Below are 21,455 nucleotides of genomic sequence, written 5' to 3'. Positions count from 1 at the left end.
ATCATTCCGTACTAAAGGGTTAGTACAAAAAGCTTTTATAGTTTCCAAATTAATATTGACCGAAACCAGAGCGGGGAATGAAGCACTCGCGGATTATGTTTTCAATTTGCAGACGCGCAGTAATTAAAAATGTTCAGGATTAACAACACCATCCATTAGTGCTTTATTGAAAAGCTGCGTGAGTCGAGTTTATCAAAAACTTTAATAACATTTAATTTCACTACTTGGATACAAGTGTGGCGACCTTCTTTATATAATTTCGAATGTCGTAAAGTTCGCTGATTCTTTGTTTATAAGAAGCCGTACAAACATGACAAAGTAAATGGTAACTCTCCGACATGGAAACTGTGAAAAGAAACAAGAAATAAATAAATGTCAAACAGTTCATAATAAAAACTTTTCAATTCATTTTTCCATCTAGTAAAGCGGCTTTATTTGCCGAGCAATCAAACCGTCGCGAGCCTATTTTTACTATTACCAGTATTCACAATATCTCAATAAACAACGTCGGATAACCTTTCAATAAAGTTGATTGGCAATGTTGAGTTTCTGCCGGAGGATTTAATTCTGCACCCTCAGATCTGACAATTGAAAACCGATACGCCGACAGCATTGAAATTGTGGATGTACTAAGCTAGGCCCGGAGACGCGAGGAAGAACTTTTTAAAATAAAAACGAATAAAGAGACAAAGATAAGTATTCGATTACAATATACATGCCATACAAAGACTATTAATGAGTATTATATCTTAATTTTCCCCACTAGTGGCCTTCAAGAATTTAAAACTATCCACGACTATCGTAAAAGGTTAGTAAAATATTATACTTTGCTCTTAGTATCTCACGTTTTCCTACAACTAACTTAAGAGTCCACAACGTTTGTCATAATGATTTCAAACGCACTTATATAATTATGTGAAATATAAATCTTTTTATTGAATTGTAAACATAGACTACGGTTTTTCAGTTCATAGCCCTCCGTCAAAACAAAACAAGGGTGTCTGTTGTCAAAACAAAATTCCCGTCCCGCCAGGTAATTCCAGACATAGGTGCGTTGAACCTTTAGCGTCAGTATAGTATACAAATTATTATTATTTATGTCTAGCCTTTGCCCCTGTTGATGGCTGAGGCGCAAGCGCGTTTCAGGATCCAGTTCCGGAGACAGATTTTCAATTTTATGAAATGGTTTTGTTTTTAAATTGTTCTTACATTTATCAGCAATCAAACAGTTGCTTTGTTTGACAAATGTTGTGCACTCTTAAGATAGTTAATTGAAATAAAACGTGAGTTACTGACAATAAAGTATTATATTTTAGTAACTTTTTACGTGTGTCCATAGTCGTGGATAGTTTTAAATTCTTGAGGCCGCTAGTATTACTGTTAAAAGCCATCAGACTTCTCATATCTGCTCCATTTCCTCTATGGCAATACATCGATCATATCAAAGATCATAGAACAATCACTATTACCTGACATGTCGACTGTAAGACTGTGACCTTGGTCTGCAGGATGTTTTGCCCCAATATATAAAATACTTTGTGAAACTACGAACTTGGCTAACAATTTCTAACCCTGGCTGACAATTTAAACCGTGTAGTCTCAAAACCACTACCGCAATGTCTGCAGTGAGAGTACATCTGAGAACCTACATGATCAGGAGTTATTGTATCACAACAGCGGCTATATCACCGGTTTTCTGCGTTTTTTTTAATCATGCTAATCCTATAAGTCTGATACAATGATCAATTGGTTATGATAGTGATAGTCATTAAATGCTCCGTTTATTTCTTTCATTCTTAGCGCTGCTGGACATCAGGAATTTTTCATGGAAGACCGTCGGCATAAATGGGCCGCCTCGACCGGTGGCGTGAAAATACGTTTCAGTTGTGTTTTGCCGTATTGTTGAGGTTGCCGGAGTCCCAATTCTTCCTCTTCCATCGCCATCTTCAATCCTCAAATCCCTAAAACCACGGAGTTACAAAAAACAGGTGGGCAGTTCGTAGGCAAACCGAAATAAATATTATTTTGATAGAATTTGATTGAATTTGAAAATAGCGGTTACAAAATTATTCCAACTATTTAATGGACCTTTAAGACGTTTTAGTCATAATAGTCCCTTTAGCCGTCTACGGCTCATTTAGTTAACCACTATTGTATGGTTTATTTTTCTGGTGCAAAGTTTTTTTTTCGCCAGATAGCCATACTTTATTATTGTATTGTGTTAACAAACTCGCGCGATCATCATCACTTGCTCTGCCACGGCCTCTTCTTACAGAAAGAAGGTACATCTCAAACAAAATCTAAGATAAAATCACAAAACCATATTTTCATATAAATACAATAAAATGCTAAAAAAATTACATCCTAGCTCCCAGTCTAACTGTCTGGCTGAGGGATGGAGCTTTACAATATATTGATCGATACAGGTGGGGCCAGCGTGGAGCTCGCAAATTGGATGCATCTCGATAACGAAGCTGAATTAGTATTCATTTAGTATTTACTCTTTTGTGTTTGGAACAAAGAGATGTATTGTTGTTTGGAGTTTGATGTATGGAGGGCTATATTTTATAGTTCAAATTAAAAAATTCTCTATTATTGCAGATTACAACTTCAGTTGAAGAAAAGTATTATTAGGTATTTTTGTCGTATTCGTTTCTCTGCTAGCTAGATGTTCCAGATTTTAAAGTTATTAAAAGAAAGTATCTCTTTACCCTACATTGCAATCGTAATTACCGACCACGTGGTTCCGTGCATGACACCTTGTCCGGGCAAACAAATTACGTTTATTTATAACGGTTGATAAACGTAATTCTTAGAATACAGTGATTGGTATACTATATTTAACATTTTCTCATATTATCTATTATTATCTAATAGAGATTGTCTTTCAAAGGACTTTGTTCATAATAGTACCGACCTCGATCTGTTTGTGAAAAGGTCAACAGGAGAAATAGGTATCAGCTAAAGTCACGCCACCTAGCAAGAGGAAAATTGTACAAACAATAATCTGACAGGATTTAACCACAGATTCTCAAGACAAAATCATTGAAGGATTTTAAAGACGCTCTTAGTTTTCTCAACATAAGTACGCATAAAGGATAACTGATAAAGATGGTACTAAATTGCTACATTTAACATTACAGTCAAAAGTTATGATTTATAAATTAAAGTAAGGAATCTTCTCTAAAATTTAAATCTTTACCCAATGACAAGATTGTCACAGAACAATGACACCGACTTTTCCTTAATGTCAATGTCACCAAAATTAGCATTAGAAAATAATTTACTAAGACCCTTCATGTTTTAAGGAACAAAGGAAATGTACAAATCATAACATTACATCGATGCAGTGATTTGCTATAGGCATTATTTGTACATTTATAGACGTTCTAGAATGTTCTATTTGCTCTTAGCGCAGACCGCGCAGGAACGCTACTGCGCATGACAAAATCAATAACAAACTTCGAGAAGGATGCAACGAACACAGAAGATAATTGCAACGCCATCTGTGTGTAGTTCTTTGGAATTAATTTTGACGTCAGACTGAGGTCATTGTCCTTTAATGTCAAAATGAATGAACGAAATCAAGTGACATAAAAACGGAAGTGGCTGATATTCGAATTATTTCCCGCGGATTGTACTCTGATATTTAAGCATTGGACGAAAAGGAGGATAAATTGAGAATATACGGCCTTTTTTAGTGATTGAAATGTTTGCACATCAAGCATGTATCTTATAGAGAACCATTTCAATCAAATAATCACAGAATATTTAGTTAAACCCTTATTATTTGCTAAAATGGCTGAGAGTTTATGTTGTGAACAATATTAGTGAAAAATTATTCCTAAATACAAAGTTTTATGATAATTAAACACCAAAACATGATCTTATTTAGTAATGAGGGGATAAAATAAGGCAAGGATATACAAATAAACAACAACTTACTATCTATCTATGTTGAAAAGAATTTATTCCAAATAAATAACATCAAATATTTTGTTACATGATTGAGACTATGGCCTGTGTGGCAACAATGACATTGATTCTTATTATTCTATGATATTACACAGAAATAACACCATATTATATTATTCTATTTGATTACAGATTGGTATACTTCTACGGGGTTTCTAGAAATGAGTTATTCTTCATTATGTTCTGATTATCATTCCCATAAATGCGTTTATTATAACCACTATTACACGAATCTTGCTACAGCTGTGTTACCTTAGATTATACAGATAGATTTTTATTTGTATAACAAAACGTGGCCTCTCTTCTCGATACTCTTGAGTTCTAAGCCTCAGTGGACTGGCCTCATTACTTATCCTACGTGCGTTTACGCGATCCAAGCTCTTAACAACATTATTCAAAACATCTAACATGTTTTTAAAACACGTTCGTCCAAAAATACACATCTTTATAGGCACTACCAACCTAGTCTCACTTGTTGAACTAGAAAGAATAATGTACAGTTTAATAGCACGAAGGGAGTCCATTCTCCGTTTAGGAGATAATGTTCATTATAACGGGTGTCCCAACAAGAACGCAAGATTTAAATTTGGCGGCATTCGAAGTGTCATTGTTTGACATTTGAACAAGTGTTATTGTTTGTTAGTATAAGGTACGAGGTTACTAAAATGGAGCGCTACACGGTTGAAAATGAGGCAGGTCAAGCGCAAACAGTCAATGATCGTGTTCGGTATCGAAAAATGATAACCAGTGTTTTCGTACCTCGAATTGAAGAAATGGATTTGGAGGGCATATGGTTTCAACAAGATGGCGCCACATGTCATACAGCCAGAGAAACAATTGAATTGCTGCATCAGTCATGTCCCGGTCGTGTTATTTCACGTTTTCGAGACCAGAATTGGCCGCCTAGATCATGTGATTTATCAACATTACACTTTTTTCTTTTGGGTTTCTTAAAGTTGATGGTTTATGCGAATAAGCCGACGACGACTCAAGCCTTAAAAAGGAAATTGGACGCTGTATTAATGAAATACCGCAGTATTTATGCAAAACGGTCAATGAAAATTTCGTCAAAAGATCGCGTATGTACCGCAAAGCCGCGGCGGCCATCTGCCCGATGTATTGTTCCATAGATAACCTCATCCTCTCTACTTTACGATATTATAAAGTTTTCACGATTTTTTTTAAAATATCTGCGTTTTATTTAAAATTTAAATCTTGCGTTCTTGTTGGGACACCCTATAATTTTAATATTACTGATTATATTTAACTATGGTAATAATGTTTATTTTACTCTAGACATAGAATGTAAGCGGAAAAGCTGGTAGATATAGTTTGCGTGCTCTACAGTATACATTTTTAATGGAAGTATGTTAGTAAATACCAGAACTTTTTTCGAAGCATCAACTGTCGAATTAAAGTCAACTAGGATGGTACCACCGCTAACCGTTCTTATAAAAATTACGTACAAATACTACCGATAAATTGTATATCAAATTATACATAAATATTTAGTTAAAAAATTTCATACAATGTATGGTCGTAAGAAGTCGCCAACTTCTTTCTTAGTCGATTGTAATATTATATAAGAGCCTCGCTCTCGAGTAAAGCTTGTACTTACATAATATAAACGTTATATTACTTCAGACCTTATGACATTTCGTTAAATGCGAGTGGACTTATTTGTTGTATAAAAATATAATATTGACATTATTTTTAACCCTATTGATACATTTTGACCAAAGAAAAATATGTATATGTGTGTAAGTTATTCAAAATGTGATTCAAAAGTAACATCCATTAAAATAGTGGAACAATACTGTAATTTTTGAGGTTTATAATGTGATGCCGTTAATTTTTTCCTTATATTGCAAACGCAGGCTAAACTCTAGGAGATTTACAAAATGACTTTATTTTATTACTATGACCCACTCGCATAATGTAAAAGGCCGTTTAAAGACTTTTCATGTTAGAAAAATCTTAATTGCACGATCATTTAAGTTTAAAATATTAAAAAAAAATAAAACGTAACATTAAAATATAACGTATAAAATATTTAAAATGAATAAAACGTGAGACCAGCTCAATGTTAAAACAATCGTTAATATAAAATATAATATAAGAAATAACATATTTATAACGGAACAGCTACGTATTTGGTATAAAAGACTAGATTTAAATTATGTAAGTAAGTAAATATGTTTATATATAATAATATAACGTCCTTGCGAAATCGACTAGTTGTTACTTGGAACAGCTCTCCCTACTCATTGGTCTCGCGGTCCTGACACCCGCATGTTAATAAATACTCTTTTATATCTAAACCTTCCCTTAAAACGCATTCGACGCACAGTCATTTCCGAGAATAACCCAAATATATAGGCTGTATATATATACATACTAACATCAGAATTATTGTAAAACACTTGAATGTAAGAACACCTATTTAAGTCATGAAACTATCTATATCGGTTTAGATATACTATATAATGATTATTACACCTATTGGGTAAATTGTAAGTTACATAGAAGTACTTTAAAACGGTTATAATATAGTTTTTATCTAACATTTATGATATTATTTTTCTAAATTACATCGAATGGGCTTGTGCCATATTATTATTATGTAATATAATTATAATTTATCCTATCCATTATCATCAGACCCGGTCCATACATAGGTAGGCCGAAAAATCATGCGCTAATCGCTTTTACATTTACATATTATGCTTAAAATCTTATTCCCGAAACATTTATAAGTAATGATAATTTAATTTTAGAGCTAAGTCGGTGACAGCCCTAAAAAAAGGCTAAAATATTGGGTTATATCATAATGAAGAATCAGAAAAAAAAATTGAAGAAGAAAGAAGAAGAAATCTTGTAAAAATAAGTGTCTTAAATTGTTTGTAATAGAAAACAGAAAGAAATCTTTTCAGGATTTTGAATATATGAAGGGTACATCATCAAGCAATATAATCAGTTGACCAAAAACAGTCAACCAATCACAGCAAGCCTTGATAGATTTGATAGCTTGACTGAAACATAATTTCGCCAATCACCGTTCTTTGTTAACTAGATTATTAGCAACGGATACTATTTAAAAGCTTAAGAACTGTCAATCAAGTATGATAATGATTACATTTAGAACTACTGACATTCAATCTTACATGTAATATTAATTTGAAACTACAACAATAAATTCGAGACACTAATTCATTTTTGATATCATATTATTCTTAGCTAACGTTAACTTTTTAGATAGGGATAGAAATATTTAAGTACACTAACGAAAGAAATATTAGAAACGGTGAATATTAAAACAGCAATAAACAAGAACATAAGTGTAACTTACAATGAAGGATTAATAGACAACAGTGTAAGATCCGACGACATGGTTCTTGCAGTTATCTTCTTGATGGTAGATGACAAGAACAGGCGGAAAAAGGAGGATCAGTCAATTCGTTTTTTGGGTAGTTTTTAACAGCAAATTCTTACCGTGGTCTTCGTAATAGCAAAAACCTTGTCGTGAGATCTTAGACTTTACAAATTTAGTATACCTATAGTGCAATGGGGTGTATCGTGATGCTTAGCCACCTTTGTTGAAAGAAGAAGCAGTGCGCAGCTTCTTACGGATCCTTGGGGAGCTCCAGCGAGGGACCACGCGAGTATCACCTGGAGAAACGCCTTCATCCACATCATCAGCTTCGGTCTTGATCTCCATTTTCTGAAAATGTTAATCATTTATATTAGACGAGCATTGGAGATAGGTTATTTTATGGATCATTTTAACTGTAATAGAATTCTTTGTTCAAAAGCTGAAAAATGAATCGTTTTGATAAGTCCAAAACCTTTTCCAGGTGGACGAAATCGCAGATTTTTTATGGAACAAGCCGGAAAACGTCAGACAGATAACCTAATGGTAAGCAATCCCATTGGACATTTGAAACATCAACAGCGTTACAAGTGCGTTGCCGGACTTTGGGGGTTAGGAATTTAAGAGTTGTTGGGGAATCGGGGATTGGGAAGATTGGGGAAGTGGGTAGTTGGGCCTCCGGTAACCTCACTCACACAACGAAACACAACGCAAGCGTTGTTTCACGTCGGTTTTCTGTGAGGGCGTGGTATCACTCCGGTCATAGCCAGTTAGTGTCATAGAGCCATGCTTCGTGCCGAAGCATGGCTCTCCCACACTAAAATCTTGAAGGTAAACTATGACATTGCTATATTTTTATAATTACTATCGTGAGACATACTAAATTAACTAAAAATCACGATTTACTTACGTACATAAGTAAATTGATGGAGAAAAGACTCTTCATCATGAGTAACGTGCGCAGACGCGGCGATCAGTAGGCTGCGCGAACTCGTCGCGTTTCATGATGAAGAGTCCGTGATTTTTACTTAATTATGACATTGCTATTATTTAACATGGTCGTCACAAGCAGGTGCTGAATCACCTGCCTGCTGACAATTCACTTCTGGACTGTAAGTCTCCTCTACATACAATACTTTATCATAATCTGTGTTATGTATAATTATTGTTCAACAAATTAGGTATTCGTAAATCAGACATACTGAACTCCCATTGGTCAAACAGAAGACTGCCGTTCAAATATTCTGCTACAGGCAGACGAAATAAAACAACTTGAAAGAAACAGACCTGCACAATCAGACGCACAAGTGTATGCTGTTGCTCCAGTACCAATGATATGTCACGCAATTTACGTTTCTGCTTCTCCAGTTCAGCAGTTATGTAATCCTCACTGCTTTCCAGCACCAAGTCAAGGCCAGCTGGAAATGTAGTCCCAGCAAGTGTTTAAAAGAAAAATATTTCTGCTAGCAGAACATCACCACTAGTGTTTTGTCTTTCCAATTTATATAGGTAATGCCAATAATTTCAACATAAAATCGCGAAAACATTTAAAATTTTGAAAATAAAATAATGCCAATGGTATAAAAATGTAATTTCGCCAATTTTGAAGATTATAATTTGGATGCATATTCAGCATTGTTCGCTTAACGGGCACATTCGCTACGCTATATGATTTGCATCAAGATGCATTAACATACCATCATCGGTGAAGGGATTGCAGAACCATTTGCGAAGGATTAGGTCCAAGAAACCGAGCTTGCATTTCTTGTTGTTTGGGTATTCGATCAGTTCATCTTTGTCCACTTTTTCCAGAAGTATGGCCGGAAGTTTTCGTTCGAGCTCAGTATGAAGAACGACCTGAAAGTACACAACGGACAAGTTATGTCACCGTTACATTCAAAACCTGGATTTCTACTTAATTTCGGTTTAATATACATCACTACTACTTTTCAGAGAAATCTAAGAGTCAGCTATTGCTTCGAGAAAGGAAGACACCTGCTTATTGGAGTAGTATCAGCCTGTGAAATTTCCTCGTAGATTCAGTGCTTTCTTAACATCATGATATGTTTTAATCACACCTAGGCAACTTACCAGTTTGCATGAATACATAATGTAAATATAAATAAATCCAATCAACACCATACCTGCATGGCCAGCCGTTTCAACTGGGCATTGCGCCTCACACTCTCAATGTCTCCTACAGCCAAACCGATCAGCAAGTTCATCAGTAAAATGGGCATCAGCACCATGAATATACCAAGTATGAAAAACGTAGGCATTGGGAACGGCAGCAGAATATCCGTCTCAGATTTGTAATAGGGCTGAACGTAAGTGCCAACGAAGTCCAATTCACCAAGCATCATTGCAAAGGTCCTCATGAGAGACATGGGTATGCTATTAAACGACAAGTGGTGTCCCTGGAAAAAGTACAGGTCAGCAATTGGTTCCAATTATGAATACGCAGAGCATATTGTCGCGCCAGCGTAGTATTTGGTGATATTTTCTAACATTCACACCATTCAACTTTGTTAGTGTAAAAGCAAATTCTATATTAGTGAGAATATTTTCGCATTACGTGCGTTTTACGTATTTTTGGAGTAAAATCGCAAATCGTGAATAGTGCCAATTACAAGTGAGGTATTTTCATGACGTCATGAACGCTAGCGAGGGAAGTAATGGTGTTAGTTTTAGTAAAATTTTGAACAAACGATACACAATCAAAGACTCACAGTAAACATTTGGATAAAGACGCCTCCACATTAGAAATCACATACACAAACATTTAGACTCCGCACAGGTGTGTGCTATACAAACATGGATGAGTACGGTAGGTAATTGAAACCACAACCTTGTGCACGATAGGTGGACTGAATAGCGCTGTGCTATTTACCTCTCAAAGTGCAAGTTACCACAGTTTTCACTTACCTTTCGTTGATAGCTTGGGGTCAGTTGCTAACACTATTATTAACTATTTATAGTGCAACAGCGTTAGCAGTGGTAACTTTGGTTCATTATTGTTTATAACTTTAATCTTACCAACAAACTACAAAAATAGCAATATACATAAATACCGTCTCGTCAGGACCCACTTTAGACAGGAGAATATAAAACGCCATTCCAAATGCGATGATCAGGATTGAAAACACCATCAAAACTTTAATCAGGGTCTGAAGTATTTCGAGGAACATCACAACGTAGATTCCAACTTGGTCGAAACGTTGGAGTAACAGAAGCAGCTCAAACCATGACAAAAATACAGTTATTGACGCAGCCGAGAACTGAAACGCATACAAACATCATAATATTAATATTTTGTCGATTACAATTTCATTATAAATTAAGTTCAAATTTTTAATTACAATAATAATAATTATGAATACGGAAACCACTCTTGCATTGTGTTTCATCGTGTAAGTGAGGCGACTCAACTCCACCCCAAATCCTTAACCACCAACAGGCAGGACGCACATTTAATTATTCTGGTGTTAAGTAGCGCTGATTGCTTACCATCATCTGATCAGTCTGCTTATTTGCCACTTTATCCTATCAAACTGGGTTCCCATCCTTTGCTTGGTCAAGCAATATACTCGTTTATGCAAAGTTGCATTGATCTGTTCCGTGAGCACCATAGGTGATCAAAAGGGACTAACCTGAATTTCCTCAAAATAATTGCATATTGTCGGGATAACCATCAGAGTCGAGCTAATGTACAAGAGCCAGGATACCAAGTTGGATGGGTCCACCAGATAATGCCATTTCTGTTGTTTGACATTATAAGCCTCCCGAATCAAACATATGGCATTATACGCCAATATAGCCACTGTACTTGTATACATTGCCACTTTCGACTCGAAATCTGAAATTCAAAAGTTTTATTGTCAAAATCAAGATACTCAATATCAATTACATCTTGTCTTAAAAGGATTTCTTTGATTTAATTGTAAGTTTGGTGATTAGGTTTAATCTGGTGCCTAGTTTTATTTCATTCTTATTTTTTCTGGTTGTATGAATCCCGCTGCCTATTGATCTCTTCGAGATACACAGAAGTCTTAAGGTATTAATGAAAATGGGTGTCTTTTTTGGATAGCTGATACGACTATTTTCGATAAAAACATATTTATTAATAATTATATGTAATTAAATCAGATGCTGAAGTTGCAGCCGCATTTGAAAACTTCTTTTCGGACATTCCTGTTTCCACTACCAGGTCCTTGAATTCATCACCCACTGTCGCAGAATCTTTATTAAAAGAAAATGTTGTAGCTTGCCATTCAAGTTTCAATTTTGAACACATAGATTATACAGATATAATTAAAACGTTCCATACTTTGAATAAGAAAAAGACTGCTGACCTGTGGGGTAATTCTGTGTACATTACCAGCTCTGTAATAACTATTGTGGCACCTGTATTAGCTTTAATTTTTAATAACTGTATTGATCGTGGTGTGTTTCCTGATCTCATGAAGAATAGTAAAATAACTCCGTTATTTAAATCGGGTAGTACTTCTGACCCCACTAACTTTAGACCTATTTCAGTACTACCTACATTCAGTAAAATTTTTGAAAAAATTATTCTAAATCAGATGCAAAGATTTTTTAATAGAAATAAATTATTGCATGGTAACCAGTTTGGATTTACAAGGGGTCGTTCAACAACTGATGCCGGTGTTGAACTTCTTAATCAAGTATATGACGCGTGGGAGGACTCAGGGGACGCATTGGGTGTTTTTTGTGACTTATCCAAGGCGTTCGATTGTGTCCTTCATGAAACACTGATCAGGAAGTTATCCCATTATGGAGTGCGGGGCAACTCTCTGGACCTACTTATCTCTTACTTGAGTAATAGAATTCAGAGAGTTGAGATTAACGGGAAAATTTCTGCCGGGTCTGTTGTTAGGATGGGTGTTCCGCAGGGGTCAATTCTCGGTCCGTTTTTATTTCTTATTTATATTAATGACTTACCTTACCTTGTAAAGGATAACCATGGGATAGTACTGTTTGCTGATGATACCTCTTTATTATTTAAACTCAAACGTGGACAATTAGTCAGTGATCATGTAAATAGTGCTCTCTCAAAAATAGTACGCTGGTTTAGTGCCAATAACTTGCTACTTAATGAAACAAAAACTAAATGCATTAAATTCACAACACCAAATGTTAGGCATGTCAAAACCAGCGTGCTAATCAAGGGCGGGGAGTTGGACCCTGTAGATTCAGCTATGTTTTTAGGTATAACCCTAGACGCTAAGCTACAGTGGGCCCCACATATAGATAAGTTGTCGAAAAGGCTCAGCTCAGCAGCATATGCCGTTAAAAAAATTAGAAATTTAACTGATGTAAATACAGCGCGTCTAGTATACTTTAGTTATTTCCATAGTATCATGTCATATGGTATTCTCCTGTGGGGGAATGCTGCTGACATTCAGTCTGTCTTTGTGCTGCAGAAGCGAGCCATTCGATCAATTTATAATCTTAGTCCGAGGCATTCTCTCAGGGAACTATTTAAAGAAATATATAATGACTGTTGCCTCTCAATATATCTATGAAAATATAGTGTATGCTCATAAAAACATAAAGTTATTTAAAAAGTACAGTGATATACACAATATCAACACTAGAAATAAAAATAAATATGTTGTTCCTACTACTAGACTTAAGAAAATAAGCGGTTCGTTTAGATGTCAATGTATACGCTTTTACAATAAAGTTCCCAGCCATATTCAAAGTTTAAACCTAGGTAAATTTAAAAATGTTATTAAAGAAAAACTTTGTAGTAAAGCTTTTTATAAAATAAAAGACTACTTGGAGGATAGTCAGGCTTGGGAATGAACTGCTATAATGTCCACACAGGTCTTGCTGACATGTTTGTAACATATAGTTACATTTTTTATACAATTTGACATTAACTTAATTTGACATTGTTTTATATATTTTTTTTCCTTTTATATTTTTATATTTCCTTTTAAAATTGTTAGTTTGAGGACCGTGTGAGACTTTTGCTTGTCATTTTATTTTTAGTAAATTATATTCTGACAGTTTGAGCATTTGTGTGGCCTACCCAAATGTTCTTTTGGTTGGTGTTGTTCGTCGGATCATTCAGCAACAGCCGTCAGCTGAGCTGATTGTAAACTGACACATGCGTGCTGCCATCTGAACAGGTCCGCTCAAACTGCTGTGGTTCTTTCCTCAAAAGACCACTACAGAATCAACTTGCACGGTTCTCCGACATCTTTAATTGATTTGTCTGGACTTTAAAAGAGACTATGACCTCTGAGTTTGTTTCGGCATTTCTTCTCAGAGTAGTCGGATAGGAAATGCCGGCCTCGTCTAGTTATTTAAGAGATTGACGTGTAAAAGTGTTATTTTATAACCTATTTGCAAAATAAATATCATTTATCATTTATCATTTATCATATATTTGATTTACATCTATGTCTAAAAAACGAAAATATTTGACCTTATCATAAAGGTCCATGTAACATGTTACAATAATAAATATTATGAAGTGTATCTTACCAGAATTAAAAACATTATTTTTTTCGGTTTTGTTCTCACGGTCAAAATTCATGGGGTCAGATAGGTTACATTTAGCAGCTTTCTTCGTCTGTGCATAATTTTCGGAGCTTCCCATCAGTAAATACGTATAGACGGTCACAAATATCAAGAAGATGCAGTAGAACAGTAGGTTGGCCAAGTGAAAGTATTTGCCGTAGCTGTGCCATTTCATTTGCAGATATTTCTGGCTCAATGGATGGGCCAACAGTTCTACCCGTCCGTGGGCAACCATAGCCTGTAATTGATTAACCACCAGATTAGTTTGACGAATTGAGTACGATGTATGATGATAAATCGATGATTAACGTTAGAGAAGAAATTTTAATAAAGGCAATGATGAATTCTAATCTACCATCGAATAAACTAAAAATTGCAGTTTACTCACGTATATTCATGGAGAAAAGCTCTAATGGGTTACAGTGGGCTGCGCGACATCGCCGCGTCTGCGCACGTTGCTTATAGTGAAGAGTCCCTCTGTGACTCCCAAACTAGAAGAGCTTTTCTCCATTACGTGTGTTACGTGTGTAAACCGTGATTTTCAATAATTTAATATGTCTCACGATAGTTATTATAAAGATATAAATCATCGAATTTTCATCACAGTATTTTCACAAATTGTGCTTAATTTTTTGCGGTGAGTTTTAGATCTATTTACAAAACCAAAACCTTTAACAAAGCAAAACCAAAACAGTTAATTAGTATTGAAATCCTCCACCCAAACAAATAGTGTAGGTTAGTGAAAGCGTCGTGTGTTGCTGTGTATTGGACAAATGCCAGGAATCTGATGCTTTGTTTTGTGTGCTGGTTCAAAATAGAGTTAAGAAAAGTGTTCTTGTAATTGTGTCTCTGGAAAAATCAATCGTTAATATTATAGTTGTTCTTCTAATGTTACTTTTTCTGTTTAGTTTTTCAAGAGAACATTGTTAGCACCAAAATTTCCGGCATGTAAATTGTGAGTATAAGCTAGGCACCACTCCGCTAAGAGTTTTGACTCACGTTGATAACACACAACGGTTCTGGCCGATACTTGGGGTCATTAAGGGCCAGTCTTAATGCGTCGACTTCAAGCTTCGACCGTTGGTAGAATTTGAAAGAATACTTAATCTGCGATGCAGCAAATGAAAGAAAAATTGTATAATAGGTATAAATTACAAGTTGAAACTCACATTTAGGGCAGGTAAAGGTATGTTCTGGGATTTTGGCACGTTCTCCGATTTCCGACGAACGTTATTGCCATCTTCCATTTTAAGTTGTGGACACAGGGCATCGAAGCTATACTTTATCTAAATATTCAAATATATTAAGTTGATGAAATATCAGAACACTAGAACATAATATTCTACACTAGATAGTTAAATATTAATGTCTTACTTCTATGTAGTGATTATAAATATTTTAGTCAATTAAACCTACTCAGAATTGAGAAAGTAATAAGCATGGATGTATCTGAATTTTTGAAATTCATTATTAGATATGTGCAAGATTTTATACCATCCTGATCAACAAATTATTTCTGGAAAAATAAATATTACTAGGTATATTTTGGAGTCAAGTTAAAAATTCCTCCTGACAATAATTTTCTTTAAATATCCCAATCACACTATTTTCAAGATGTTTTAAACATACGTAAAAGCTTTTGGAGTCTTTCTTGCAGTTGGCTTTGGTGATGCATTTGTCCTGCACGGCTTCGAAGACTCGAGGCATATACGCGATGAGGGCGAGAGTCACGCAGGGATGACGGTCAGACCGTAGTGCCATCACCTCTTTAGCTCTGTAACAGTAAGATACGATGCTTAATATTTTCCTTTGTGAATTTTTAGAGGAAAAAGATGTGCAGCCGTTGTCTCCATAAAACCTGGTGTCGAACTGTGATTAAAATTGTAGTGGTGGGTGCAAGGTGAACCGTGATGCTCAAGATAGGTTGAGATCTAGAATTGCTGTGAACATGCTCATAAGAACTACATACAAGACGCCAGGTGAAAATAGAATCACACCAGAGCTTTGGATCCAAGCTCCGTAGAGGCTATGCACAGTGCACACGTCACATCTCCAGCCCTAAAAATCCCCACTGGTTTTGTGATACCATAGACTCTGTCGCCATTTATTGGGCTGGTGGAAGTAGTGGACATCACTGCTCCTTGTTGGACAGGGGGCAGACCAAACATTGTTCTCCTTGATTTTGAGAGACATCTGGATGGGGTAACTAATTCTGTTCGGACGGAATACTCACCTCGTTAGGTTTTAATTCTGGATGATTTTAATGGTCATTGTAGAGGGCGACTAGGCGAGTACTCTCAAGATAGCCTCAGGGGATACGTAGCACAGGATTTTAGGCCTCAAACGACCTTCAACTTTTGAATCGGGGGTCTATCGGCACTTGCACTCGGTGGCAGGGGTAGTCCCTGGTGGGCCTGTCATGAGCATCCCTATATTGAACTTCCAGAACAATGGAGATTTACTAATAAATAAGAGATTTACTTTGGTGGTGGTTTGTATTTACATTTTGACAACACCATCGGTTGTTTTACCTTCGAAAACTACAAAAAACGACTGTCATTACGAAACATTAAACATTTCGAGCAGCGGCCAAGATGGCCGCTGCTCGAAATGTTTAATTTGAACCGCGTTTAATTTGCCGCGGATTTACATTTGAACAGCACCATCAGTTGTACCACCTTCGAAAACTACAAAAAACGACAACCATTACGGAACGTTGAACATTTCGAGCAGCGGGCATCTTGGATTTACATTTTGACAGCACCATCGGATTTACCGCCCTCGAAAACTACAAAAAACGACAGCCATTACGGAACGTTGAACATTTCGAGCAGCGGCCATATTGGATTTACATTTTGACAGCACCATCGGATTTACCGCCCTCGAAAACAAAAACGAAACCCATAGCCAAAAGTTAGTGTGTGGCGGGACGAGCTCCAGCGCGATCTCATAGCGGAATGGCAGCAACGACTGTCGCAACCGAGGGCTGGCCTCGCTGTCATTGCAGCGGTAAGTCCCCTCTTTGAGGAGTGGCTAGAGAGGCGCCATGGCGTCCTGCCGCCTGACGCAGGTGCTTACCGGACACGGGAGTTTCGGTGTAGAGTGGGGACTCTAGCTGCCCATCCAACGACCTCAGGGAAGATGGTAGCACAGTGGTCACGTGCTGCCGTGCAACTTGCACAGCGAGGCTAATGGGAGACACACGTCTCCCTAGGGATGTGCCGTAACAGGCGTTGCACCATGGGGCTCCGGAGCAGGTCTATTAAGAGGACCCGGTGCCCCTTACAGGTGTTGAAGGTGGCCACCGGGGTGGTTTTAGTGAGGTAAAAATCCCACACTCCCTAGTCTTTTATTCCCAAAAAGCTAGGCGCCTTTTGAAGGTTTCCCCCCGTCATCAAAAAAAAAGGTTCCTGTTTCTGATCGGGCGGGAGGAAATGCCCGGATGTCATCACTGTGAAGACCGCCCGGAGGACACGGTGGACACGGTCGTGTGTGTGGCGCGTCGCGTTTCGCGCGCGCCTCAAAGAGCCATCAGATCACCGCAGATGGGGCCCAGTAGGGCTGATGCCTGATCCGGAGCTGCGGACTACCTAGCGGGTTTACCGAGGCTCCAGTTCGAAAAGCAAGAGTAGGAACGGGGTGGTTTTTAGTCAGTAAGAGTCTGACACACCCCCCTGCCTCGCCCAAGGCGGGAGAAGTCATTGGATAATTTTCCACCTCAAAAAAAAAAAATACAAAAAAATAAGCCAAAAGTTTCAAGTACCTGTCATTTTGGAAAATGACTCCTATTACGAAAAGTTGATTTCGAGCAGCAGCCATCTTGGATTTGTATTTGACAGCAACATCGGATTTACACTGGAGAATTGCTAAGAAGGTGGTCTGGTCACACTCTCCGACCATTTTAGATGCCAGGTCTCGGTCCTCTTGAGAACTCCTCGAAGGGCTAGATAAGGACCCTTAGAGAAGACTATGTGACTGGTGATGGTTAAACTCAGCCCGTAGGTACTTCCCCTTATGAATCCAGATTTGCTGAAAAGAGTGATAAATACCCTCTTTCCAGTAGTAAGCGACAATCCCTCACTGATGTTACCATCAGATGGATCCTCTGACTTGGGGGTAACTGAAAGGAAGCTGGACCAAGCCGTACGCCGAATAAACTTTCGTAATAACCGGATGGCACCTGGTCTGGATGGTGTTCCTGATTGAGTGCGGGTTCTAGCTCTGGGTGCTTTGGTGGTCTCAATTCGCGAACTGGTGAAATTTCTCTTGGGCCAGGTGTCAGCCAGGCCTTCAATAGCACCGTAGGGACAGGTCTACTAGAAGGCCCGGTAGGTGCGGATTGCTGAACATATTTTACCAATGACTTTGACTTTGAGGGTGGCCACCAGGGTAGTTTTAGTGCGGTAAAAGTCCCAGGTTTCCCTCAAAAAGATAAGCACTCTTTGAATGTTTACCCCGTCATAAAAATGGAATGGAAAAGATTCGACTTTAGCATCAATGACGAGTACATCACTCACCTTTAGTATATCGAAACTGCTCATGCACTGAGCAGAAAGTAAATTTCAATAAAACATAGCTTACCGTTGCTCGTGGGTAACCATAGCGAGAGCTGCCTCTGGAAACTTGTAGTAGATAGCGTAGTCGATGGCACTCATGTCCAAGTTGTTGTAGCTGAGACGGCATCCCATGGACAGAAGAAGAGCAATGGAGTTGGGCTTGTTTTCCATAGTAGCAAGATGCAATGGGGTGTTCTGAAAAAAGTTTATAGTAATTTAAGTAAAACATAATAGTACAAAGTTTGCATTGAGTCAAGAACTGTGAAAACGACGGATATTACAAGTTAAGTGAATCATAATTTAGATCATAATGTAAAGATAGCGTTTATGGAATGGTGAAAAGATAACACACCGATGATACAGCAATTTTGGGTAAGATTATGTAGATGTAACATTAGATAGATTAGTAGAGATATTTTAAAATGTAACTTTTTATTATAATACTAGGTGTGCCCGTAACTTCGTACGCGCTGTAACATTTTCCCGCGTAAATATCGAATCCGCGGGAATTCTGGGATAAAAACCTAATTTGTGCTCCACAACGTCCTCTTTTACAATAATTTGATTAATACCTATGTTACTTATACTATCGTGGATCATGGCCATCATGGATATCTAGACACACGGCAGTGTGTCCGCCAAGTTCGAGCAAAAAAACCGACACACCGGCCGTGGGTTATATTACACGAACCATTTCGGGCCAAGTTCGACCCACCTATAACTCAAAATCTATTTTATCTACGCATATGAAATTTCTAGTATCTGTCGAGATCTACTTACTTATCTAAAATACAAAATTTCATTAATGTACCTATTGTAGGTCTTGAGATATTGACGTCAGAAAATCGCTAATTTTACTATACACTCACTGACTGACTCACTCACTCACTCATCAAAAACCTAGACCACTTCCAATGGTCGTATTGACTTGAAATTTGGCATGGAGGTAGGTCTTTAGGTCAAGGTAAAGGAAAAAATCTGAAAATGGCCAAGTGTGAGTCGGTTTTAAAAATAATGAAGGTGTAAATTTATATCCCTAAGGAACTAAAACAAAAAAAATATCTATATCTTCCAATGGTCGTACCGACCTAAAATTCGTTACGAAGGTTTGTATTTAGTCAAAGTGAAGTAAAATAAGAATAAACCTTACAAAAATAAATGAAATCCCACCCAAAACATAAATGTGAAAGGCTGCCAAGTTCGATAATATTGGAATGCTTCGCCTATAAAAGAAGTGAGATCTAAATAAGTACCAAGTTCCATACACAGACCTCAGTTAAAAATGATATAACTTGGCAAGTTTTAATAGAAAATTATATACTTGACTCATTGCGTTTAGTAGGTTTATAACAAAGTGTGTGAAAACTTGCCAACTTGTTATATCATTTTTAACTGAGGTCTGTGTATGGAACTTGGTACTTATTTAGATCTCACTTCTTTTATAGGCGAAGCATTCCGCACATTTTGACAGCACCATATGTATTACCACCTTTGAAAAGCACAAAAATAACACCCATGATAAAAATTAAAAAATGTTGACTAGCGGCCATTTGGGATTTACATTTTGACATCACCATCGGTTTTATCACCCCGAAAACTACATAAATAACAACCATAAAAAGACAATTTCGTGTACCGTTCATTTTTTTTTTACATGTTCGTAGTACCAACGGTTTTACTACTCTTGGATACCTCGAAAACGACTGCCATGACCAAAAGTTGAAAATTTCGAGCAGCGGCCAACTTGGATTTACATTTTGACAGTACCATCGCATTTAACGTCCTTGAAATTCTAGAAAACGAATCCTTATTTATGAGCGGCGGTGATCGCTTACCCGGTGATCCGTCTGCTTGTTTGCCCATTTTGTATTTACGTTTGTACAACACCATCAATTTTACCATCGATTTTATCAACAAATCGAAATCCATGACGAAAAGATGAACATTTCAAGCAGCGGCCATCTTGGATTTATATTTTGACAGCACCATCGGATTTACCACACTACAAAATCTAGAAAACGAAACCTATAACTAGGTTTACAATATCTTAATTTCTCATAAGAATTACGTACATAATTCGCTTACTGAAAAACAATGTTTTAAGTTGATAATTTCAAGCAGTGGCCATTGTGGATTTACATTTGACAGCACCGTCGGTAAGACCACCTTCAAAATCTACAAAAACCACAACCATGACGAAAAGTTTAACATTTCATGCAGCGGCCAACTAGGATTTATTTTTTGACAGCACCATCGGATTTACCGCCCTTGAAAACCTAGAAAACGACCCCCATGACAAAAAGTTGAAAATTTCGAGCAGCAGCCATTATGGATATACATTTTTACAACACCATCAGTTATATAACCTTCAAAAACCACGAAAACGACATCCATGACCAAAAGTTGAAGATTTCGAGCAGTGGCCATCGTGGATTTATATTTAGACAACACTATCGGTTAAACCATCTTCGAAAACCACAAAAACGACACCCGTGACGAAAAATTCTGAATTTCGAGAAGCGGCACCTAGGATATTTTGACAGCATCATCGGATTTGCCGCCCTTGAAAACCTAGAAAACGAAACCAATAACGAAAAGTTCGAAATTTCAAGCAGCAACCATTTCGGATTTATATTTGACAGCACCATCGGTTACGCTACCTTCGAAAACCACAAAAACGACAGTCATGATGAAAAGTTAAACATTTCGAGCAGCAGCCATCTTGGATTTACATTTTGACAACACCTTCGGATTTGCCGCCCTTGAAAACCTAGAAAACGAAATAAATAATGAAAAGTTAACAATTTCGAGCAGCGGCCATCTTAGATTTACATTTTGACAACACCATCGGATGGGCCGCCTTTGAAAATCTAGAAAACGAAATCAATGACCAAAAGTAGAAAATTTCAAGCACCAGCCATTATGGATTTACATTTTGACAACTCCATCGGATTTACCACCCTTTAAAACCTAGAAAACGAAATTAATTACCAAAAGTAGAA

The 21,455-nt window shown here is 37.1% G+C and overlaps 1 protein-coding gene and 1 long non-coding RNA gene across 10 annotated transcripts in view; one reads left to right on the top strand and one right to left on the bottom strand.

Annotated features, from left to right (window-relative positions):
• Nucleotides 1–13,748, top strand: part of LOC126912343 (uncharacterized) — a 62,051-nt gene extending 48,303 nt beyond the window's left edge. Inside the window, exon 2 of the long non-coding RNA XR_007706977.1 lies at nt 13,504–13,748. This is a non-coding gene — a long non-coding RNA (uncharacterized LOC126912343). The remainder of the gene's footprint in view (nt 1–13,503) is intronic.
• LOC118267897 (transient receptor potential cation channel subfamily A member 1) overlaps nt 5,884–21,455 on the bottom strand; it is a 186,039-nt gene continuing 170,467 nt past the window's right edge. For 3 of the 9 annotated variants that reach the window (XM_035582178.2, XM_035582199.2, XM_050703946.1), the window contains 10 exons: nt 18,479–18,648; nt 15,527–15,671; nt 14,897–15,004; nt 13,862–14,135; nt 10,996–11,201; nt 10,435–10,623; nt 9,490–9,762; nt 9,043–9,202; nt 8,633–8,763; nt 5,884–7,696 (listed from right to left, as the gene is read on the bottom strand). In XM_035582178.2, the coding sequence (XP_035438071.2) occupies nt 7,559–7,696; nt 8,633–8,763; nt 9,043–9,202; nt 9,490–9,762; nt 10,435–10,623; nt 10,996–11,201; nt 13,862–14,135; nt 14,897–15,004; nt 15,527–15,671; nt 18,479–18,648 (1,794 nt within the window). In that variant the 3' untranslated portion in view covers nt 5,884–7,558. Of the gene's footprint in view, nt 7,697–8,632; nt 8,764–9,042; nt 9,203–9,489; nt 9,763–10,416; nt 10,624–10,995; nt 11,202–13,861; nt 14,136–14,896; nt 15,005–15,066; nt 15,184–15,526; nt 15,672–18,478; nt 18,649–21,455 lie in introns of all 9 variants that reach the window. The other 6 variants (XM_035582162.2, XM_035582194.2, XM_035582156.2 and 3 more) reach the window with 4 other exon arrangements.

Source organism: Spodoptera frugiperda, chromosome 25 (assembly GCF_023101765.2).
Source record: "Spodoptera frugiperda isolate SF20-4 chromosome 25, AGI-APGP_CSIRO_Sfru_2.0, whole genome shotgun sequence".
Lineage (NCBI taxonomy): Eukaryota > Metazoa > Arthropoda > Insecta > Lepidoptera > Noctuidae > Spodoptera > Spodoptera frugiperda.
This window is presented reverse-complemented; position numbering and strand designations above follow the sequence as displayed.